The sequence below is a fragment of the Rhynchophorus ferrugineus genome, unplaced genomic scaffold (assembly GCF_030347505.1).
Source record: "Rhynchophorus ferrugineus isolate W39M unplaced genomic scaffold, kcgeb_rfMv2 rfM2, whole genome shotgun sequence".
Taxonomy (NCBI): Eukaryota; Metazoa; Arthropoda; class Insecta; order Coleoptera; family Curculionidae; genus Rhynchophorus; species Rhynchophorus ferrugineus.
In genome coordinates this window covers 66,520,623-66,547,656 of record NW_027472581.1, presented here as the reverse complement: position 1 = coordinate 66,547,656, position 27,034 = coordinate 66,520,623, and the positions used below count along the sequence as shown (strand labels likewise).

Below are 27,034 nucleotides of genomic sequence, written 5' to 3'. Positions count from 1 at the left end.
TCTTAAATATGGGGATTTCGCATGAATACACTAAATTATAAAGAGAATATAATAATACATAAAATATGAATAGGAAACATAAAATATACACATTTGAAAAACGCCTTAAGAAATTAAAAAATGAACTATATATATTTTAAATTATTTAATAACGAAATAGTTTTAAGGGTTTAAATAAAACAAATCAAATAAATCTTATCTAAAAAAGGGCCATTGATAGAAAAAGAAAGAGCAAAGATGCTTCACAAAAAGTCTTCAAAAAATTTATATATAAAACAATAATATGTTGCATTTATAAACACATTCCTAAATAATCTAAACAATGAAGCAATAAACATTTTTAACAAGTCGAACTGTTATTATTAAGCGTAATTGCTGGCTTTATTTACACACATCGACAGACATAACACGTTATCTGAAGAATTTAATATTAGCCGTTGCGTAAATGAGCTTCCTGTTGCTGAGAAACGGGCAAAAAAAAGGAATGCCGCTTAATCCTCATATGAAATGAAATACGTGAACTGTCGGAATAGTAAGGAATGTAGTCGTTCATGCGATCGGTTGTCTTTTTTTCTTTCGATAAATGTAATATCTCGGCGGACATGCTGCAGCGCATTATGCTTCATAGTTCAATAAACACAATCATTAGTTCAAAGATAATCGAGCGATTCAGTTGTTGGTGAGCGTCTATCTCGAGAACGTATCCAATAAAACTTTCTATAGTAAATGATACGATAAAAATAATTATTATTGTGTATCGTCAGATAAATAAGTTCTTTTTATACGAAATAGTTATTTAGTAATATAAGCGTTCATCATTCAGAAAGACTAGAGATCTTATATTAGCACCGTGTATATAGCCCGTCCAATAAAAGAGCCAACGCACACCATCAAGAATAATTTTATTTGCACTTTGCAGTGTTGTCGCATCAAATTTGATTTTTGGTTTAAAACATTTGCTGGTTGATAATCTCTAATTATTATCACTAATGTCTCGAAGAATTTTGTAAACATTTGGCAACATGGCCATCCAGTAGCAATCCAAATCGAATTTTATAGTCTGTCTTGGTTACATCTTCAAACGCATCAGACAGTACTCTAAGATACTAAAATACAACTACTAAGATATTCAAAGATAAATAAATGTTCGATATTTTTTTATCTATAGAGTTAATGTTCACTATAATTATTCCTCACAAAATAACTAAGCAAGGAGATAAGAATAAATCTGATCCAAGGAAAGCACCACCGTTCGATTTATTCACCTAGTTGATGCAGAAATTTTAACACAATTACCTAAAAAAGCTATAATAAAATTTACCCACCTAGTTAAAGCAGAATTAAACTTTGAAGTGATTGTGGTAAAAAATTGAATGATATTAAGTATTACAGACCTGTTTCTCTATAACACTTATGTTGAAGCTTAGAGAATATGTTACTCTATTGAGATTGGGGCCAACCCACATTGTTTGGAAGACAAATTGACACGGAAACTTGATACATGAACAAAACAAAATTCCTCCAAAATAATACATAAAGATATAAATATACTAATCTACAACAGACTCTTTAGAACAAAACAAAATGACGAATATTCCGAATTCAACGAAATGCATGTAGGAGATTCCCAGGAAAGCGTCCTGGACCCTATCCTCTAACAATATTAGCAGTAGATAAAAACCAAGAAATATCTATAAAGAAACTTCACCCAGCTAACGATGAAATGATAGATTTAGCGACGAATAAAACTCTGAAATAAACTTAATAAATAAACTTTCTGATGAACTCAAATCTGTTCTTATCAACATTAATAACAAAAGGCAAAACAATCCACTAGTATTTAATTTAAAATAACACTACTGTATTATGATGGAATAGTGCCAAATAGTTAGGTATACGAATTACAAATTGTGAAAGGGTTCAGAAAACAAAAAGTATTTTATTTAACGGAATGAAGAGGCAACTGGTTGAACGGCGATACAAATTGGCACTGAGGGTAAAAACAGGTAGAAATAATCCAGACGTCAGAACAGATGCCATCAGATTACAGTGCAGTCCGTAGCCAGTCCGTGTTGGTCATATAACAGGTCAATTGAAAAATCCCCGGCCTCACACATAGATGGCGCTACTAGAATTAAATCCATACGTTTTTTAGTTAGCCCTAACCAAAAGATACGTGTATAAATTTGATTGCTGTCGGATCATAAGTTTGTGAATGAACATAAGTTTGTGCATTTTGAGTGAAACAACTTTTGTTATTGTGAAAAAATGGATAAAAAGGAATTTTGCGTGTTGATAAAATATTGCTTTTTGAAGGGAAAAATACAGTTGAGGCAAAAACTTTGCTTGATGCCGAGTTTCCGTACACTGCCCCCAGGAAAATCAACCATCAAGGATTGGTATGCTAAGTTTAGACGTGGTGAAATGAGCACCGAAGACGGTGAACGCAGTGGACGCCCAATAGAGGTTGTTACCGACGAGAACATAAAAAAATCCACAAAATAATTTTCAACGACCGTAAATTGACATTGAATGAAATAGGAGACACTCTAGAAATATCAACTGACCGTGTATATCATATCATTCACGAATATTTGGGTATGAGAAAGCTCTGTGCAAAGTGGGTGCCGCGCGAGCTCGCTTTTGACCCAAAACAACGACGAGTTGATGATTCGAAGTTGTGTTTGAAAATCAAGCGTAATAAACCCGAGTTTTTGATATTTGAGAATGGACGAAACGTGGCTCCATCATTTCACTCCGAAGTCCAATCGACAGTAATCCGGGTGGACTGCACACGATGAACCCGCTCCAAAGCATGGGAAAAGTCGGCTGGCAAGTTTATAGCGTCTGTATTTTGGGATGCGCATGGAATAATTTTCATTGACTACCTTGAAAAAGGAAGGATCATCGACCAACAGCGACTATTACATATCGTTATTGGACCGTTATTCATTACATGGTAATATAATAGTATTCAGTAATTATTTCTTTTTTTTTTCTTTTTTAAAATTAGTACGAGAAGGAATATGTACCGTCTCCCTTATACGTTGGAAAAAATAAGCACATTTATAATAAACTGTTCCAAGCAATTATCTCCTTTCCTCTTTCACAATTTGTACAGGAACGAATTCGTACATCTTCGTCTGATATCACGAATGGAAAAAAACAGTCGAACCGTGCATTTGACTGAAAATAGTAATTACATCGGTAGTTTTTTGACTATCGACTATTTCGACTATTTTCAGTCGATAGTTCTCAACGCTAATTAGAAACAAAATATCTTTATTTGTAAAGAAGGCGGTTTGCGTTTCAGAGAGCATCAGTGAAACACGACTTTCACATTTTCTAGACATCAATTCATACTTTCAATGCGTAGTGTTTTGAACAAATTAAACATGTTACGAAATCAGTCTGGCCTAAATTGACTGACGTGTCTTCCCATATGCCGTCTGGCTGGCAATTGTCAGCTCTCAAATAAAATTAGGAAACAAAATATATAGCGTTGAATCAGGCGGCACACTTTTGAAGTTTTTATCCATAATAATACGGGTGATAACGTACAAATAATTAAAGAAGAATGCAGGCTTGTTAGTGACGATAATCATCTGTCAATTCGTCATTTATTTAATCTGATAATAGTTTATCTTGTACATACATTGCACAAAAACTCACAAAATATTTCGACTAATGTTAAGATGTTAAAATAACGGGTTAAAACGAAGACATTTAAATGTTATTCTATCATTTAAAATAGACAGGCATTATTACGTACAGCGGCTTTAATGACGCTAATTTTGATACTTATTAAACAATGGAAAAAGTAAGTGTCATGATGACGTTGGTCCAAGAAAATTAACTATTATTAGTTGGTAGATTGAGTTTAATTGCTAGAAATGGCTAGTTATTTCGGAAAACATATAAAATCGTTTTAAAAGACACAAAATGGTTTCGAATAGCTCATAATAAGATTTTAAGGGTCTTTAAAAATGAGTCCTTGAAGTTTGGATTACCTGGTGCCGAAGTATCTACTTTAAACGATAGATATGTAGAAAGGCATTATCGTATTTTTTTCAAAGCAACTTTAGTAATTAATAAAGTGGTATTTGCTTTGGACCTACATATGTTGTTTCAGTTGGACCGCTGATTTTTCAGTTAACCCCTTTCCGTCGTTAAATCTAAATACCATACGAAATTTCCTTAGTTAATGGCGTATACCGTAAAACAGCAGAGTTATGAATCGTTTGTGTATAAGAGATGGACACATTCGAGACAGAAGATAACCTTGAAATATTCGCGAATAATTTTGCATAAATACATGCTCCTACGTACATTGTATGAAGCCAGAAGACCCGTTATAATCACTGATGTATAGATATTTCTGAAACCTTTGAGACATGATAAAATACTGAATATTAATATTTCGCCAGTTATTAAAATTTAAAATCACAAGCCGCATAGCATACTTTTATACAAACAGACGTTGTATAAATAATGCAAGATTTTAGATAAACATAGATTGGCAAAAAATGTTCAATGAGAAGATAAATATAAGAGAGTGGACATAACTATTAACTAAATTATTAGTAATTAAATGACATTGTGTATAATAAATTCTATATAAATATTTGTTGCATATGATAATTATTAAAATTAACGAATACAAAGGGTTTTAATAATGCAGTAACTTAGAAAGTTAAATACTATTATTTAGTATATAAATATAAACCATAAAATAATGAATTACATATTTGAAATGCTTTGTATAAAAACAATTGTGTTCGATAAAAGACGACGCTGTTCATCGTTTCATTTCACCTTCTACAACTGATTTTCAGAATACGTTAAACAGAAGGGATTGATGGAACATGCGCACAATCGGCTACATTGTATCCTCTCTTTCTCTAACTACAGTGTATAATCGGGCATTTCAGTACGGAATGTAAGATTAAGTTTTATAAGGTTAAAATATCCAAACAGCAATTTTGTTTAGAGTGGGAATGTTAACCGCCAAACTTGTAACAAAACATTTTCAAGGACATTAAACATGAAGTCGACATATGTCAAAATCTCACCACGATATAGCTGCGGATTTGAAAATGATAAAAATGATAACAAGAAGCGAAGAAGAAAATTATTCTTTTTGTTCAAATAACAACGTTACAAAGGGCATGAAAGAAATAATATACAATTGTACTAGAAGTAATACCAATGCTAATCATCAGTTTTATACACATTTTGTTGTAATTAACCAACCAATTCTTTTTAGGTTAGTAAATGTACAACCAAAAGCTAATAAGTTCCAGTTCCGTTGTCCATCAAAAATACTAGCAAAAATTGCAGTAACTGATAAAAATTAGATATTTACAGCAACCATGATATATTTTAGTAACGATATATTTTTCTTTTATAGGTTAAGTATTGCTAGTAGTTATTGAGGAAAAGCGAATGAAAATTAAATTAGAATAATAGAAAAAAAATAGATATGATTTTGCAGGATGCAAAAATAGTGGAGAACGATACTTTGAAAAGATCAAATTTACCAGTAAGGGTTAACCTGACTCGAATAAATAAAACATAACATTAATCATCAATGAAGAGTGAAACCGGAAGAGTGAAAAAAATTTCTCCGTCGCGGAACGATACACAAAAAAATATTAGACTAAAATGTTCAACACCAGTTACAAAACAATATATATGCGTTTGCGTAGAGCTTGCTACAAGAACACTTCAGACTATTAATTCAAATAAATGAAAAGGCGCCATGTGCTAAACTAAAATAACAGTCAGTGTACTGTATCCTCAGATTTTCTAGTGTAACAAGAGGCACAATAGGCGCTACACTCGCTGATAATCGAACAAAAACCCATTCAAAGACGAGTATAAAAATAGTTTTGTACATCTTTTCATCGTTACGGAGGAAAGCTGAGCTATCATGATCCCGATTACAACAATAGGATCAGAGGTATTCTAAAACCCGTTATTTTGGCTTCGAAACGAGTAAGGTTAAAATTATCACAAGTCAAGACATCACAGTTTTCTTCGGAGCAACTAGAATTAGTTTGTGGATTATTTCTAAAATCGTAAAATGATGAACTTTGAATGAACAGATATGAATTTCAAATTTGTATAAGGATTTATTATTCGTAAAATTACGGTATGAATTGCTGCAACATTCTCCCGATTAACCAGATTTAGGTACCCCAGACTCTTAGTTCTTCTCATATACCAAAAATATCATGTATGGAAAGTGCAAGTTCGAATGGGTGTTTTGTTAATACTGTTAAAACATTTACTGTTTACTGCGAGAGTAAATATTTACTACGAAGAAATATAATATAGAATGAATTTAGATATTAGATAAGGATATGGCCAGGAAATACTGCCACTTGGCAAATCACGCTATTTTAAATAATGCAAATATTTATAGCATCACCTTATGGTGAACCAAAATATATCAACGCCTCGAATTATACAACACTCGATTAATATTTGAATTCATATATATATATATATATAAATCGACGGAAGCGCTCAAATTTCAAAGACACGTACAATGTTTTCATATATTTTTGTCTATAATAATGAAATATGTACACAACTGCTTCTATGGTGTAATGGTTAAAGCGTGTAGCTTCTCAACGGAGATCGCGGTAACAATAACTTTTTGTTGTTGTTTAGTTATTCCTATTTTTCCTCATATGGGCTGCACCTTTACTTGGCTTACCCATTGTAATATTAAACAGAATAACTGCGTAATTTATTGAATAAATATCTAAAAAAACGCTAAAAAGAGAAAAAAAAAACAAAAAATTGAACAGACTTAAAAATAATAATATAAACTTGACATATACAAAAAAATTAAATTACCAACAAAACAAATCTAACATAATATAACTCTTTGGGTCCGGCATCCAAAGTGATCAGTTGGTAGTAGTTAAAATAATATTGTAATTAGATAAATAGGTAAAAAATCTAAACTGTGTGTATATAGTAGAATATAATATACGTGTAGTAGATAGATTAAATAAGGTTTTTGTTTATTTTATTTAGTTAATACAACGATTGCTATGTACATATTTTATTTTAAAATGTTTTATTTGTATTAAAAATCTAAGTTTGATTATTTTTTGATTTTTAGTGAGTTCCTTATTTATTTTTTGAAGTCGGTTCAATTTTGTTATTAAAATATTTTATAATCCATAAAGTTGTTTAAATTTAAATGCTTAAAAAATATAGAGCTTTACTAGGTAAATGAATTTTTCATTGATTTATTCATTCATTTTTTTTTCTTGGAATTTAAGGTACTTCAAATCATCCAATGTTTTTGGGTATTTTATCACAATGCGAAATTGATCCATATTAGTAAAATTTTATTGTGTTTTTAACCCTTTCATACTACATAACTTATATATTAATTATTTATTGTATAAACATTTTCTTAATTTAAAGAATACTTTTGATATAAATAACTTTGAAAACGTGTACTTCTAAAATCTTATACAGAAATTATTCGCATAATTTAATAAAACAATATCAAACAGAACTTTACACTAATATTATCATTTCTTTAACAGGATCAAACTTTATTAGATTTTATTAAAGGTTTAAAACACCAAGACAAAGGGAGGTATAAAAAGGAATAAAGGAACAACAAAAAATGTAATATAAGGCCCATAAGTAACAAAAATAATTACAATTCTCCTATAAACAAAGTTTTTTTTGGACGCGAAGGTTATATTTATCTTTCCATTACAAAGAGCTTTTGCAAAAGCAACCTACGCACGTAATAAGCGATTTGGAATAAAACGTTACGGTCCGTTATTCTCTCAAATGTATGTAATTCTCTCAGGTAATGTCAGAACGTCAAATAAAACCGTAATAAGCCACGTATCCGGAGATTTTATGAAGGATTTTCGGTTTTGTTAAGGCGGTTTGAAATGGCCGTAAAAATCATTTCATTGCCATTTTTTCCTTTGTTGACACGTTATGTTTTTTAGCCTGTTTAATTCATAATTATCAACGTACGATAACATTCCCCAGTTTGTAAAAATAAAAGCATTTTGTATGTGAAATTTGGACACGTCATATTTCAACAATAATTAATGTATTATTCATTGATTTAAGGCAAACGAAAATAAAATTTTAAGGAACATATCAATACAAACAGCAAATTTAACAACTACTTAATTTTATAATTACAAATATATTATAATAAATTCAATAATTCAAAATAACAGAAATAACTGAGAAATAAACGAGAAAAATAGAAAACAAAAATACATTTCATAAATAGATTTTGGCTTATAAATTATAGAGATGAAGTTTGTTTTCCTCATAAGGTAGATTGCTTATACAAATTGAAGGTGATTAGATAAAAACAATACCGTATTATATATTAATTTATTTCTGGAGCAGTTTAATTGCTTTAAAATTAAAAACAAAACTGAAACTCATAAAATATTGGTACTTAATATTAATAACAAATTTTTTACTGCCATTTTAACCAAATAAGTGTTTCTTTAAACTGGCGGATTTTATTGACAAAGATTCCACTTATAGTGTACATAATTCTTGTTGAAACATATAATTATCCATGCCTTGTTCGAAACAAATTGATATTAGATTAGTAAATAATAACATATAATATAGCATAAGGGTTGCTACTTATCTATCTGCCCATGGCGGCACTAAGTGTTGTTACACGCCATGAGATATCGTCACTGTCAATTTGGTATTGTTGAAAATAATCTTCGGAACATTTGTTTACACATAATAATTACGCGTGTAAGAGTACAATTTATGTTGTCTACAGTAACTGGAAAAATCTCGATAAAAAATATTAACTAAAAATTAACTAAAATTGTTTGAGTGATTGGTATAAGGAAATGTTAAAAATACAGTGAAATTATGGATATATCGCCACGCGATTGAAAAAATAAACAGAAACTTGACATTTTTACTGATTTGTTTATTCTAAATTCTGGCATATTACAGTCAAATTACGGGCTTAATGAGCTTCCACTCCCAAAGAAACAGGTGATGTCTTCAAAACTCTGAGTGAACAGTGTTACTAGAATTGATTCCAATACATGGAAAAGTGCATTGATTTAGACGAAGAATTTTTTAAAAAATATTATCAATTTTATATTCATCATCAATAATTATATTTTCATTTTTGGATCAGAAATATAAATAACAACCCTCGTACTAAAGATCAAAAACGCTCTGTATAGAAGAATTGGAGGCTATTGATTCATAACTATTTTGTTGCTTTGTTGTTTGTGATATATTATTTGAAAGGAGCTACTACAGCTACTACAGCACAAATAAACACGCAAACGTTACGTGGTAAGCTGGGTTATACATCAAGACCATGACGAATTTGGAAAACCCATGCTAAAAACTCATAAATGCTTAATTACAAGTCGTCCTGTGTGCATCTTATTCATGAAGTTCCTCCAATTACCACTTATTCTGATCATGTTGCTGATGTCGTCAAAAGATGAGAAAATGTAGTGCTAATAATAATGCTTTGTTGATTTTTAATGAAATAGTAGATATTTATACACAAGCAATATATCTTGCGGTAACATGAAAATTATATTTTTTTGAAATATAAATACAATAAAATATAGTAATCGTTTCAATAAAATCGCGTAATCAAAATTATCACTAACGACAATCTAAAACATTTTTTAGAACGATTAGCGAAAATAACACGAGCACCATCAATAAAGTGCTATCTTTATAACTTGCACTAATAAGTACGCAGTGGAAACGACGATAAGGATTCATCAATTATTGGCTTCGTTGAAAATTGTATCTGGAATATTTCATAAATATCTCGCCTGATTCATTTCTATTATATGCGTTATCACTGGGTGTTTGTAAATATACATTCCGAGGTATTTGTAATTAGCTTGATGATTATTAATTGAATTTAGAAGCATGGCGACGATTCCATAGTAAGACCGAATATTTCTTTAATCTAGAGAAGCAGACAGTTATATTCACTAATTTAATTTTTCGGTTTGGCAACGCAGTGGTCAATATGATGGATTCTCGTTAATCGAACAGGTATTTTTAATTTATATTTGTTACCGTTTATAGGCAAGAATAAATATATCACAATTACGCCAGTTTAACAGATTCCCACTCTCAGTAATGAGAGCAAGATCATGGTAAACAAAGCCATCATCAAGCCAATTTGGACAGACGGATCTCAACTACGGGGAACAATAAACAACCTCAATGTTATAAAGATTTCAGAGCAAAGCGTTAGGGATTAAGCTTAACATTCCTCAAAGCATAGGAAACAGGTTGCTCGCTTGCCGGGGTCCATAGTTTAGAGCCCACGTTAAGGTGTAACATATCTCAAATCTAGAAAACCTCAGTTGATAAAATGAAATTAGGAACTTGAATTTAAAACCGCCCTTTATTATACAAAAACTATTACATATTTATTCAGAGAATGATGTCCACCCTTACCTAAAAACAATATAGATGATAATCCTAAGGAGCAATATCAGGAGAACAGGGTGAAATGTCTTAGGGCTATTATTGACTAGTTCAAACGCATAAGTTGAGTTCGATATTATGTCTTCTGTAATCGTTTTCCTAACTCGTAGTATACCACACTGAGTCGGTCCCACTACAATACCTACACAACAAGAGAAAATTTAAAATTTGTCATATTGAATTTAATTTTACAGTAATTATTCAATGCAAAATCCCCTTTCTGTGTGGAAAGAATTCGATAAAAAGTTTTAATTCATGTGGTTATCAATGTCCTTTTTGAACCATTCCCAATACTCGTAAGGGATGAGAAATAACTTGCTGAATCACATGTAATGAATGCGCAAATTCCTGACGAGTTTGGCAACACTCTTTAGACTTCCTTACTTACTCCTGAAAGTTAAATCTGAATATAATAAACCGCACTATTTTTTTAGAAACTAAAGTAATATATTCCTAATTATTGTCATTAACATGCTATGATAAATTAATTATATCGATTAGTCAGTGGTAAATAAATATAAATGCAAATTGAGATCAAACCCAAAATGTTATCAGTGAACATGTACATGTACTAAAAATAAACTTCTAATCAAGTATTAAGGTTTCCTTAACCGTCCAATACTTCTATATCAATAAAATTTTAATGTCATCAATATTTATACAGAAAATTAACTAATGACGCTTGTATTAATCCTTGGATAAATTAAAATGAATAGTACTATCAAATGGTATAAAAATAGAACCGTATTAATATAAAAATATGGTTTTTAAATTATATTTGCCAAGTGGTTTAATAGCAGATTTTAAATTTTAATTTTTGGTTGTTCGCCAGATGAAAAATTGAGAATTTTATGCGGCAATAAAACGATACTAAGAAATGTAAAAAATTAGGTTTTCTTTCATTGAAAAGTGGGAAATCAACCAATTAAAAATTGAAAATAAGAAACTCAAAAACATCGTGTTTTTCTTGAAATTTCATGTTAATTCCATTTCTTAAAAAAATCGAGAGATATTAGGGAAAAAAACCAAAAATTATGAAAAAATGCAAATTATGAAAAATCAATTAATTTAGAATACTCTATAACATAAGCTTGATTCTACATGTTCTATATAGTATATATTTTATTATTGATTAATTATATTTTATTACAACTTGAAAATAGAGTACGAAAATGATTTGATAGAAAATTGTCTCTGTTGCTTTTATACCAGAGTTAAATTTAATGGACAATAATTTGTGTTTTATAAAATATGAATTTACAGATACATCGGAACTGAAACAATCCACAGAACGGAAAAGGAAATATCTGTTGAACTTTGTTAAAACATTTCGGAGCCGAGAAAACGGGTCAGTAAGCAATAGCTACAGAATTGAAATGGCAGATCATGAAAAGCAAGCTCTTCAAGAATACAATAATTTGTGGTTAGGGAGATCGGGCAGGGGAGGCATATACAAGAGAACAACGAGAAAGAATAGGGTTCCCTTGCTACCTGGAACCCCTATATTAAATGCTATAAAACGGAAACTTTTAAGCAGATGTTGTAAATGTTAAAGCACTGCTCTCAATTCAGTTTAATTAATAAGATTAGCATACATTACTAATCATTGAACAAAATTTGGTGACAAGTTGAAATATACAAATGAATAATATTGTATCATTTGATCGAAGCAATAACAATCAACTGTTAATATCCAAAGCGAAAATGTAAAAAGTCAATTTCATAAAGAAAATCAAATAGAAAATACATCTAAATATTACAAATAGAAAGTGTATATCATAATGAACAATAACTTGTAGCGACCTTGAGGCATGTCGAATGTTACATATTGGAATAACGCTCTACAGAATACCCAGAAATATAATCCCAGATGTTGAACACGGGCGGGGTGCCAGCAGTGCCAACTAGAACCCGATAACGAATAGCTGGCAACCCCGAGACGTTTATCTGGGATATTATTGAAGGGGATTTCCATTCATTTAGTACCCGACCATCGTTTGGTTTAGACGTGCTATCATCGACTGCCCGAGCCTCGTCTCCAGATAACACCCTTGTCAGCCTGTTTTTATCATTTGTATTTTTACATTTTTATATTACTTCAATAAATAACGGTCACGTAATGTAAACACCACTGTTTCCTTTCGTTTTACCTCCATTCTCGAGCCACATCATTTACCCTAAAAACTTAATGCATAAAAATATAAATTCTTCTATGTGAATACATACATCGTGAGTAAATAAAAAAAAAACAATTTAACGGTCCATTAAACAAATGTACTTTTGTCAACAACTTCCCTTGTTCATTAAATTAGCAAATTATTTAAAACAACCAAGTCACGTTCGAAACAAACTGTATTAAATTTTGCATAAAATTGAACACACTCTTGAAAAATATTTTGCTGTTTTTTTTTGTATAATTGGTTGTTCGTTTTAAGAGTGACGCTACTAGCTTCGTGGTTTTATTTTTTGGCTTATTTGCGAACTGTGATTGTTGAGTTGCCAAAATGTAGTAGAAATCCTTGACATCTAATTAAATGGCGTAAGCAGTATTTTGACAAATTGGAACAAAAATATATTCGAATGCACTTTGACATATTCAATGCGTCTAGCGCCACAGTCGCCAATATTTACTGTGGTCTACTAACTGGCGCCCGCAACAGCATGCTGTTATACGTTCCAGCATTTTTATAGCGTTGTAGTAGGTATATTGTTCGAGTGTCAGCGTGCGTGAATGTTTCTACTCCTTCTTCTTCTCGTTTCCTTAACCAGACGTAGCGAATGTGTTAAGGGTAATAAAATATATTCACTTAGCATACTTTGGACATGAAGCAGTTTGTTTCTTTGGGTGTAAAATAAATTTACTTCCAAACTGGTAAAACTATACATTAATATTTTTATTCTAATATTTCGTGCTGATTGAATATAAACACTTATAAGGAAACACCTAGTTTACAGAAGAAAATAATATTTTTCATGAACATATATCAACACTCATCCAGCTCAAAAAATCATTGTAAAGATGACTATAACAAAAGTTGTTCCCACAATTCAAAAGAAACCTGGCAAAAACTGATTTTCTCAAAAGATCAGCTGTTATCAGTTGAAAATTTATCGATTTATCGGTAGTATCCGGATACTTACTTCATTAGTTTGGACATTATTGAACAATCTTTGAAAGAAAAACAAATGTGATCTGCAGTTTTCCTAAGTAAGCATAAACGTTCGACAAAGTTACGTAGAAATAATAACATATAACTTTAAAAGATTTTTCAACTAAACAAAAGAATGAATACTCTGAATTCATGAAAATATCAAGTCAAAGGTCTAAGAGCATTGAAACCTATTCTCTAACTAATATATTACAAAACCCAAGAAGCATTTGTAAAGAATTAAGAAGCAGCGAGAGATAATAAACCAAACCAAATAATAATGTATTAAACTAAACGAGCTCAATTCAGTTCATATTAACTTTATTAATAAAAGACTAAACAACCCACCAGTCTTGAATTTTAAAACCACTATACCATATGTCAATACCAAATACCTAGGTATAATATTAGATGTCACATGGAAACGGAATGAGATTGTTATAATAGCTGATCTGGAAATAAAATATAGACAGACAATACATAATAAGGTAAGGACTTACAGTCGAGTGCGAAAATCGATATGGTCACATTGCAAATAAATGTGGGGTTGCATTCGGGACAGTGAAGAATATTTAAATATATCAGAACAAGATATTACATATAGACAAGATATACATACAGATATTATACACAGATATAAGCAATGAAGACTTGTATTGAAATCTAGGAATTCCTAGATTTAAAGAAAAAATTAGAAGGTTTACCAGGAAACACAAAGCCAGATTACACATTCATCAAAACCCAGAGGCTCTGCACCTACTAAATATACAACACAGATCCTTTGCAGAATGAATATGATTCAACCCTGAAAACTTGCGAAATGTGGGGGTGGAATGGCCATCGTTGGATGAACTACAGTGTATGTGAACTAAAAATTGTTAGGAATAATTTAATGCTTGATCTGAGTCCCAATTATAAAACAAAATAAAATTTGAAAAAATTCACATATTGATACATCATATGGTGGTTTTAAATATTTTCTTGTCCTGTAATATATATTGCTAATTAAAAATTAATCAACATAACGATAATTATATTTTTCTGTAAGTTGATAAACTGGCAATTTGTTTTTTCATCGATTCTACTTATAGCATGGCCTTGACATCGATTATTAGTTATTGTAAGGCTATTAATAAACGTCCTCTGCTAATATAAAGCCATGAATAAAATATTCACGTTCTAGTTTCAATATATTTTTGTTATTATCAATAGAGATGAAAGATTTTGCGGAAATCAGTCTTGAAGACAGAGTTAGGTTATAGGAAATATTAAGTATTCAATGCATTTGATGACAAGGGACAATATATTTGAGCCTTCAAATTTGGTGAATAAAAGATTTTTAACTATGGCAAAATTTGAAAAGAATAAAATATGTAATAATTACGATTATTTTATTACGATCAAATGTAAAGGTTTACGTGCAATTAGAGCAAAATACTAGTTATTCGCTATTAGCTTTATCAAAATATATTCACGCTTTTGTACAATTTATTATAGCTGTGAACAAAATGGTAAAAGGTGTAAGACTTAATCTAGATATATATATCCAATCCTTAACAATGTTTTAATGACAAGTCAGTGAGTCAATCAAAAATACAATAATAATATTTTTACGAAGAGTGAATATTGTAACAATATGGTTGAATAGAGAAGCATGGTTGAAAGTTTTGTTGAAACTTCCGAAGGAGAAATTCTACATCCCTGAACTTTGGAGGATAAAGTTTCAAGACAAATAACAGAACAACTTGTAACAACATTAATTTATTGACAAAGTTTTTAGAGTTATATGAGAAATTCAGAAACACAGAAAATATGTGGTGTCTATGGAAAGCAGTGTTAAAATACATGTTGTACTTTTTCTTCCTAAATAAAAGAAGAAAAATTGTTTTTATATAGCACTGAGACTAGTGGTATCTTGGAATACAATTACAACTGATAACTTATGGGGTGTAAATATAGGGTTGCGTTAAGACATCAGACCGACTAGTAGTTCAAAGTGACCGAAATAAAGTTTTATGATTAATTACCAATGCTTATCGTTATACAATCAATGAGAAACTGTACTATGGCTGAAAAATCAAAAGGATCTACGAAATTATCCAATATTTCCTCGTAAACTGGGATATGTTACTAAATCACTGCAACGTTGAAGCAATACAACTCACATATGAGCGGGAGAGCATTGAGTGAACGAAACCACATTAATTTGTATAAAGTGTATAAGTGTTGCTATTGACTTTATCTTAAGCTAGTTTTTAAAGGAATAATGAATATTATTTTGAAATATACTTCATATTTAATTATAACTTACTGTTTCTTGTGTTATTTTGAAAGATTTTTTATATTAAGAATATCTTCGAAATAAGTACAGTACTATTTCTTAAAACCATAAATATAGTTGATTAAATTGTTTATTTGGAAATTAATGAGTTTACAACGAAAAATCGTTATCACAGATAAAATCAAGATATTTGTTATGGTTCCTGCTTTTGTTGACGCAGGAACTGGACTGAAACAGTTCGGTTCTGTGCGAAACTGCCGGTCACTTGGGAATATTTGTTTTGATTAATCTTAATTGAGGAATTCGGCTGATTGCTGCAAGACTTATTGTTATTCATGCGGATATTGTGGTTAAACCGGAGAGATTAATATAAGCAGTGCTGTTATCTTTCACATGGTTAAGCATTTATTTGTGGTCAACTGAGTCTCACATTTTTCAAAAAACATTAATTGATTATTAATTAGTCATATAATAATAGGTTAAATATTATTTATACATTCAATATATCTTCACTGTTACTTATTCCATAAATATTTGCTAAAATTGAAAAGAGAAATAGTGTTAAAGTCTTGGGTATTATAGAAGCTCTAAGGAATCAACAATCAATATAGAAACACATAGGTTAAATAAGAGTTTTGTTTTATTTAATTTAGTTATTACGACGATTCTGATATAGATATTTTGTTTCGAAACTTTTTTTTAATAAAATTTTTTTATTAAAAGTTTGATTTTTTTTACATTTTAGTGAGTTCTTTATTTATTTTTTGAAGTCGGTTCAATTTTTTTGTTAAAAATTATATTGTATTTCTCTTTTTAGTGTTAGATATTTATAAATTACGTAATTACTTTATTAAGGTGCAGCCCTTATAAGGAAAAATAGGAATGAAGTATCAATGATTGAAAATGACGAAAGCTTCAGGCCGGGGTCCGCCACCTAGGTGATTTGATAAATGTTCTCAGTAGAACATACGACTTCCGCGTGTAAGCTAAACGTTCTAATCACTACATGAATATGATATGGTTAGTGCTTAAAAAGCAAACCGATCGGCTTTTGCACTGAAGGACTTCCGGTCTTCCATCCCATTATTTCAGCAATAATATTATACACAAATATCTGATAATTTTAGATAAAAAAATTACACAAAACTTTGTACGTGCCATTGAAATTTAAGGTTTTTTCGTCGATTTCCTCGGATATCGCCATCAGATCCTGACTTGGTTCCAATGGGATTACCTCCGAAGTGCATTCTTTCGAATAAAAAAGAATTTTAAAAATAGGTCTATAATTGACGGAGAAATCGGCGAATATACATTAAAAAAGTCAGTTAATGAGATGATACTTAAAATAGCGAAAAAGCTAATGGTTCGTTACTCAATATGAATGTGAGGATGTGTAAATCGATTTTCAGTTCTGCTGGTGTTTCCTTTCTTTCTCGTCTGAGATGTATGAATCCTATGGCGCCAATAAATTGCAAAACTTTGAAACTTTGAAGTTTCAATTGACGCTTTTCCACGTATATATACATTTTTATTATATATACAGGTATTTTTATTTTAATATATATCCATTTAAGACATTGAAAAAATAAATAATTTATTTCTTCAAAAACAATGGTTTGCTTTATAATGTAATAAAAACAATTTTCTTAGTAGATTATCTCTAAATTCGTAATCTTTTGGACCAGTCGGATGATAAATCCGTGAGAAAGGGTTCGGCTTGAAGCAAAAAAATTGCTAGATCTAACTGCCTATGATTGTTTAGAAAAATTAAGCCTTTGAATACGATTTTCATCACTCCCAGTATCTTAAAGATAAATTATATTGATGTTGAACGAAATTATACCGCAAAACAAAGAAATATTTACAATTCTATAATATTTTTCTAATTGGTTCGACAATTAATATAAGATATATTGCGTGATGGATACAGCCTGTGCTTAACTATGTTCTTATACATTATTCTTCTATCTTTGTGTATGTAGTTGAACTTCTCCTAAACGGCTGGACCGATTTTTATGATTTTTTTTGGGTTTATTTACGTGTATTCGAGAGTGGTTTAAAATCATAATTAATTGGGTCCAGTGCTCCGATAGAGTCCCTTGTTTCTTGTTTATCTTTTAAACATTTTTTGATTATAAGAACATATCACAACAAGATCTGCGACACACTGACTGCGATGTTATTGAGATCATTTTACAGTATTTGTGTTATTGTCGAAATAATTTTTTCCATACAAACAAAAAGCCAATGTTCAGGCGGGACAACGTCTGTTGGCTCCGCTAATAAACTATAAAATATTTATCTTTGTTGTACTTATCACTATTTTTCTGGCGAAAACAATAAACATTGTTAAGTTTCCGCTCCAAGCTCCAAAGTTCCTGTCCAATGATGAAACCTATTGAGTCATCAATTACCCGCATAACTTTTTATTTTAAACCTCAACCTAATTAAGGCCAGTCATAATTAAGTGTAGAGAGTACTAATGAGTCATAAAAGTGTATTTAATTGCAAAAACAAAACGCGTTACGTCAAAATATACTAACACTAATGCAATGGTTTTTATTACGGATTAAAGTTCGCAAAAATAATAATCAAAGCTGAACTATTTTCATTGTTAGTGGTAGGTCATTTTATATTTGTACAATTTTGGACCAACCTATTTTTGTTTTATTATCATATAAATATATTGAACAACTTTATAGTCTGAAAATACAAAGAAAAATACAAAATAAATGAAAGCCTTCAACATGTGTTAACAAAATTCGGTGATGGTTAGGTTACAAAGAGTTAATATAAAATCTATACTTCAAATCCTATACTATACGAGCTATACCAGGCTAAGGGTAACTGATATATACTTGATTGAATAATGAGATTTTATTAACACCAAGTTAAAAGAAACTAAGCCTATATCTAGTTAAAAATTGTTCACAGGAAAATTTAATATATTAGATGTGCTCTTGTAAATGAATAAGACTGTTATTAAAATAAACTGCAAAACTACAATTGGTGCATTTTATTTACCTAAATCTACAAGGTCATTTGGTACAGTGTACAACTACAGCCAAATGTATATAATTTAAGCCTTTCTGCGCTGTAGTTACTATCAACTATGTAAGATTAACATTTTGGTAACCTTGTCAAATACATTTGCGTCTGCATCTTCAAATTATTATTATAAAAATGTTAAGTAGGTTTGCCTTCGAGACAATATGGATATGTCCTCGAAAATATGGAATACAGTTTCCAACTGGTCATTGTGATTATTGTGTAGACTCTTTAGACTTATTATTTGCATTTCTTAAAGTTTTATACTGAGAGTACTTTTTACTTGATTTATTTCAATATTTTACCATATTTCATGGCTAGTGTGTGTGGAATACTCGCTCACTTCAGTTCTCTATAAAATAGTTCTAGTATTCTTTTATAATTATTGTTTCGGTGACAGTCACACAGTACAGTCATCATCAACGAATTGTTACTGGACAAATTTAGGTTATCTGCCTTGATAAATATCAGATCAATTCTTTCGTTCACTTTTTCCGATTTTTTAACTGTGTATAAGATAAATGATCAAAATAAAATCGAAGCATGCCAAAAAGTTCAGACGTTGTAATGCGGAAAGGGTGGTTAGGAAGCGTTAAGTCATGTTTCGAAACGATTCTGATTAGTGTTTGATTAAGTGTTAATATTGTCAATTTTTAAATGTCCTGTTTTTATCTCTACTAAAATTTGAGTTATCAGGTCTGCAATTTTAAAATACGTCTTCTTTACTTCTTAACAAGTGAAAATATAGGAAAAGAAGATAATAAGCCATATTTCATTCATAGCAATCTCAAAATATTTATTTATTTCTTCATTTTTAAACATGTTTTCCGTCCAAGAGCCAAAATGTATAACCAATTTCGACCGTTTGTATAACGCTTGTTTATTTTGAGGATTAAATGATCCCCATAATGATTCGTTTACGGGTTTATTCATATGTGTTTATTGTGTTTTAGCTGTGGAAGTCAAGCGGAATGGGATATTCAAATTATATACGGGGGTTGTTAATATAAGAAACATACTTGAAGAACATTTGAAAGAGTTAATTTAAGCCAGAATTTGGATGGCTTAAAATGGATTCGTTCTTAGCGAATTTATCAGGTTAGGTTCAGAAACATAGAAATTTAATGATACAAGAAGAAAAAAGAATAAAATTCATTAGAAGGAATAAAAATTCAAGATACAAAAATGTTATTGGACATAAGATTTAGAAAGAGGTATTATTTGTAAATCAAAAAAGATTTGGGCCTTCATATGAAAATATATCTTTATATATATTCTTAATAGCCAATTTTCCTAAAAATACTTAAATTTGACAGGCGATATTTCCTCTTTATAACTGACATCAAAAGTAGGATGATTCAGATTATTAAAATTACACTCCAATTTTTTTATAATGCCACTATGACAAATATGCAGGCTAAAAATATGATTCCGCTGGTTTTTATAAATGTTTTTATGGCACACCTGCTTTGATCTGCATGCCAGAAAAAATTAAATATCAGGTCGCTTTTAAACTGACCCGCTGATATAAGAAATAAGAAAAGCAGCAGTCGAACCACCTGCTCCTAAACACACAATTATCAGCTGCAGGTTCTTCGGGTGAAGCAAGGTGGTGTAAAAGTTAAAATTCACCTTCCATATCTAATTGGATCGCTAAATCTGACCGGATGGTAGAAAACAGCTGCGCTTTAAAACCTATCGCCTGAGAAACAAGTGGTCAGCATGATTATATGGAAAAAATAGTTGATACTACAGATAGAGATATTGAAGAAACATTTTTATAGTCTTAATTATATATTACTTTATATGGCATTTTATGGAAACCTATTATACTTTTAATTAAAGTTTGCCAATTTATATATAAATCAAATGTTTAAAATAAAAAAAATTACTGGTATTGGGTTAATAGTTAATTAATTTACTAGATATTATATTAATAATACCATTAAAAAACAATTATAATACATTATGAGCTATCTCCTAATTTTCCCATTTAATTACACAAAATAACCCATATATCATGGTATTTAATGACCATCAAATCTAGAATATATGTTGAAATACGCAATATAGTAGATTCTAGATGATAAAAATTAATAATAGTTAAAAATAAATTATTTAAGAGAAACAAGTTACAATATATAAAAAATGCTGACATTATCGACAATTAAAACAATTATGCCGACAATTAGTGTTAAACGAGGACGTAAATGCTTCAAGGAAGAAAAGGTAGAACAGTGAGTCTTGTAAGCTACTTTGTTGGTGTTGTATATTGTATTATACTGTCAGTCTTCCACCAACACTTATTTGGTTCATTTCGAGTACCTACCAGCTCAAATACTGTATCTTCGAAACCAATATTTATTAGAAATATAGCAATTATTTATCATACCGGCTTCACCATCGCCCTGAAAGACTTTTAATAACACCTGAGTAGTGTTAATATTTGTTTCATTAATATATAATTAACTTCCACTATATTAATTGTTGAAAATATTAAGAGCTCAAAATATAATCATCAGACATCCCTATAAATGTTGATATTTTAAAGGCCGTTTCAGGAAATATTATTTTAAAATTTTGGATAGTGTTTAGATTTGTTTCCTTTACAGTGAAGAAATTTGGAGCATCTTTGTATGAAACATATTGCTTTTAATACATTCTTATATTATGCGGTCTTCACTCAAACAACATAGTGCGACTATGGATTATACATTAAGTATGTGAAAGCAAACTGGTTGTTTTAAAAAGTGACTTTATTTTATTATTTAAAAAGTTAAACTTCACTCACTTAGTTATGGCATATAAACAAACAAACCAACTAATCTAATCAATTGAAAATACGGTAATCTAAGATAGTGATTTTTTTTTAAATATTGGGTAGCTTAATGTCATTAACATATTTTTAAAATCAATGTTACTCAAAATTAAGACATACGATAATTTAAAGCTCTAAAAGACTCTACTTATTTATATTTTGTATTTCAAAATATAATGGTTAAAGGAGTAAATGATGAAAAAGTTTACCGAAAAAATATGGTTTACACAAACATTTTGAATCATAAAATATACTGATAAAGAATACAAAATTAATACAAATAGAGTATATAATATTAGATATTTTCATCAACGAATCATCTATTGGTGAAAATGTAATTTATATGGACAACTAAGTACTATGTAAAATAACAACAAGTACAAAATAAACAACAAATAATCTGTAATCTTTAACTGTCTGTAATGTAATCTCTACATACTGTGTGAAATCGATCTATTATACGCGGTGACTTCGATGCTAAATATACACATTGGGGATCGATATTGATTAGAACCAAGGGTAGAGAATTGTTAAAGGCTGTACAGGCTTATGGTTGTGAAACTCACATAGTGCCCAACGGATCCAGATAAGTTACCAGACCAGAAACATTTCAAGCAATTATATGCAGGCCGAGGAAAATCTAGAACTAAATTCAGGCCATTCACCATTGCGCTGATTTTAAGTGAGTATATGTTTTCAAAGCCAAATAATTGCCAAGGATCTATTGGATAGGTGTCGGAATGGAATTAGAAGAAATGAAAATAAACTTGTAAGACCGGCTACAGGCTGAGGAAGAACTGAATTTTAAGGTGGAGAAGTTAATCAAGGACATTCAGTACTCAGCGTGACAAAATAACCCAGAAATCAAATGGAAACTAAAAGGTAATAATTATCCTAAAGATATCCTAGAACTAATATGGGATAAAAGAAGAGCGAGGAAGAAATGGCATTATTCCAGGGCTCAGCAAGATAAAACTAAGCTGAATAATCTAACATCCCAACTGAGGCATGCAATTATGATGCCATCAGTGAATTTCTGAGTGGACTTGCTAATAGTTCTAGTGCTGAGTATTCGCCTCAGATAAAAATTGAGGGTGGGAACTGGGCCAGAGATAATCAGGAAAGCCTCCAAGATTTGTAGATTACCTTGAGATAATGTTTTAACCCCTTCAGTGAATAGCGTTGAATTATTACCCTGTGTTGTTGGATTAAATTTCCATTTATTACTTTGACCGAGATTGAGAAAGAAATAAAAAGTGGTAGTAGCGTAAAAACATTTCTGCTTCTGACCTTATTACCGTAATTGTAATTAAGATCGTTAACCATGTTTTATTCAGACTACAATATCTATCACAACTGTAGAAGGTGGTTGAATAATTATGATTCCTAAACCAGAAAATCCATCTCATGAAACAGTGATACCCGCCAATATCATTACAGCCGACAATGGTCAAATTATTTGAAAAACTTTATAGAAAAGGATAAATAAAACCAATCATTGAGGAAAAGCATATTATTCCAGATCAAAAATTCCACGAAACATCATTCTACGATTTATCAGGTTAACATAATTACCAATCCCATAGAAAAATCACTAGAAGAAAATAAAGTTTGTTTTGCAATATTTTTAGCTGTTGCTCATGCTTTCGATAAACTCTAGCATTAGGGTTTAAAGCATAAAATTAAAATGCTTCTCCCTGAGCAATATTAAAAAATTTTAGAATCATATATAACTGATCGATAGTTCAGAGTTAAACAAGAAGATGCCTAATCTGACTTGAGAAAAATACAAGCACGTGTGCCACAGGAAAGTGTGTTGGGACCAGGCCTTTATCTGCTGTATATTTGGAACTTCCTCACATTCAATGAAAATATTGTTACTATATTTACAGATGACACTACCATCCTAGTCATTGGAGATAACGGCACTGGATCAATTGAAAAGTTACAAACAGCTTTTACCGAAATACAATGCTGGACAGAAAATATTTTGGCATGACCATTGATGTTAAACTCAGGTGAAAGCCTCATGTTAAGAAAAAATGTGAAGAAAGCAAACTGAAGTATAAAAAAGTGTACTAGTTATTGGGTAGATATTAAGCACTGTCAGTATATAGTAAGCTTTTGCTTTAAAGTCTTGAAACCTTCACGCCTTCAGCCAAAGCAAAAGAAATATCATATAAATATTCCAAAACTAAACCAAAAAAGGTATTGCGAGGTATTGTAGATGCTTTGTGGTACATTCGTAATGACAACCTGCATAAGGATCTGAAGGTAGAAACTGTCGATAACTTTAACTGAACTTAGATAATGATGGCTGGGTTAGAAGATTTGAAACCATTTGATCTAGTTCAGTGAAGTTATAAATAAAACTTAGTGCACATTAAAAATTGATGGCATAGATGTTAAGCCCAAAGTGACTATCGTAGAATAAATACTTTGTAATTTTAAATTATAGGATAAAAACATATAATTTATTAGTGTTAGTTTGCTATAATTATTGTTTAATTCAAAAATTCTTAAATAAAATATTATTCTTCAGATAATTGAATTGAACGAAATGTAAATAAATCTTACCTGAAATCCAAGCTCAAATTCCTCTGATGATTGCTCAGCCGCGCTCTGGAACTGGGCTGGCCGGGCAAGGACAGCGTACCGTGCACCGCAGGAACCGAATCCCTGCAGGATCGAGCCTTGGAACGTTTCAGCACGGCGACGGAAGGAGACGACGCCTGTTGGGCCATCGTCGAGGCCCCCGCCATTTCGGCGCTCATCCCTCACGGGTTGCGCACCACCTGCACCGCTCTTCCTGTCACTATCTACTTGGTTCCGGTGCCATTGGGACGAGAGCCAGTAACCGGAACGATCACGACGACCACTCGTGACGGCGGATTCGCGCTATCTGAAAAGAAAATCAAAAGAAACGAGAGTAAGAAATGCGTCGTTCGACACGCTTACTGGTTAAGATGGTCGTGATCGTCGTTAAGAGTTTTAACCAAATGTAATGAAAATATTGGGCTTAATTGACTTTGACGCGATATTGTCAACTGATTCTAACCTATTTTTCGATACCTGAATAGAGATTTGCAGATTCTAACCAAACATTTTAAAATTTGTCAAGATATGTAGAGAATTTCATATTATGTATGCACAAAACATGCGAACTTAAATGGGCATATCAGCAACCATATTTTGCGCGTTCGAATCACCAGAGGGTCGGTGGTAAAAATATTACAGATTTCTTCTTTCCTTTCGATTTGAAATTTGGTGACACCTTTGGGGCACGTCACATTGGTTTTTTTTTCTATTCTTATGTATAATTGTAACATTTATTTTTGTAGCATTTAAGGTTACTATTATTTGTTTAAATTCAAAATCATAATATGAGTGTTATTTTCCGGGTTATGAAGATTGAAATAAAATTAATTAATTTTCAAAGGATTCTGCTCCAACACAGAAACGGTTTGCAGAATATCGGTTATGATCTCTTACTTGTACGAAGTTTTCGAACAGGAGGGCTTATTCTTTGCATTACAAACTTGATTGTCAATAATGCTGAACAAAGATGCAATTCTTAATTGCAATGTTAATAGTAACTCTTTCATTAAAACCTACATCGATAATTGAAAATAATTGAAATTGAAATAAATAAGATGTATATATTCACAAATTATTTCCCTTAACCTATCGAAAAGGCTACAAGTTAAATATTGGAATAAGCAGTTTCCCAGCCAACATTAGAATCTTCAAAAAGAATTAGAAGTAAGTACAAATATAAAATTTTTTCAAAGGGTGTAAATTGAGAGGTTCGAAAACTGAAAATTATAATTGTTATTTATTCTTTATTCTGTTATATGGCTTTTGTTATTTATTATATAATGTTATTTAGTGGTACCAGAAACCTATTTTAATTCATTTGTGTGCGAAGCTACCTCTCGACTTTTTTATTTATTGACAAAATAATGTACAAACCTTATAGCGAGTCAGCAAATAGCGATCTTTTTAAAAATTAATGGGTACAATATCCTGAGCAAAGGCAATGTAATAAGAAAAATAATAATAGATGCTACTTGTTCTGGTGGATGAAAAAAAAAGGGTTGCAAAGGGAAAGCATATAAAATGTTGTATGGCTACATAAAATATGGAGAGTGTCCAATTAAGTACCTATAAAAATATATGAAGAAAAAGGATATTTTGTAATTAAAATGGTAACACGTATTATATTCAGTAAATTCAAATATTGTATTTTTACATATTTTAAAGTCTCCTTTTACCAACTATGGGTTTATCTGGACTGGACCTACTATTTAACGTCGGCTCCGAACCACGGTCCTCGGCGTTAAGCCCACCGACTGGCGAGTGACCAACTTAGAAATTATCCCAGAAGACATCCGGCTTGGTGACTGGCGTGACAAATATTAAACAATCACAAACATAAATTTACAACCATGCCCCAGCAGGATTTTAACCCGCGGATATCGCAATAGTAGGGGGACTGTCCTGTTGCCTTTACCACTGCGCCACCAAGCCGGCTGTTGCATTTTTAAGTATATTTTGAAAAAATAATTTCTTATAGTTTTTATTTTATAACATTTAAGGCAATAACAATGTACAATTAAAAAATAGCTTATTATTTGTCAAATAGATATTGTTTTTCATGTACTTTGAAAATGTTTTATATTTATTTAAAATGTTATGTTATTAAATATATGTTACAACTTAGTACATGGAGGATTGCATTCTAAGTCAGACATACATCATAGAAAGTAAAACATAGAAATATAGTTTTTATTAATATATATTTATTTTATGATTATAAGTTCTACTTCAATTACAAATTTATACAGGATGTTTATGTAACATAAATTAATTTATTGCCTTTTTTTTATTGAAAACCAAAATTAAAATATTGTCTATTATTAACATTATTCATCCTTCTTAGCCGGATTTTAATACTATAGCCGAAACCGATTTTAGCGAACAAAATATTTTTGGTCGATATTAAAACGTGTGTACGAAGACTATGCTTTACTGGAAAAATATTTTTTGTGCCTTTGTAGGTATTTCGGTCTTTTTCCTTCAAAGCATTGTTTAAATTTACAATAAAATTTAGACAGCAAGAACAAATTAGACTAAAAGCCAAGCAACTGTACTGGTTAGTCGAAGGATACTCTCAACTTGACTTAAAATCAAAGAGTTTGGCTTATCAGTCAATTATAA

General features: G+C 30.7%; 1 protein-coding gene across 2 annotated transcripts in view; it reads right to left on the bottom strand.

Annotated features, from left to right (window-relative positions):
• Positions 1-27,034, bottom strand: part of fwd (phosphatidylinositol 4-kinase beta fwd) — a 154,194-nt gene that overhangs the window by 116,142 nt on the left and 11,018 nt on the right. For both annotated transcript variants that reach the window (XM_076396152.1, XM_076396153.1), the window contains exon 2: positions 24,392-24,716. In XM_076396152.1, coding sequence (XP_076252267.1) covers positions 24,392-24,588 — 197 coding nt within the window. In that variant the 5' untranslated portion in view covers positions 24,589-24,716. The remainder of the gene's footprint in view (positions 1-24,391; positions 24,717-27,034) is intronic.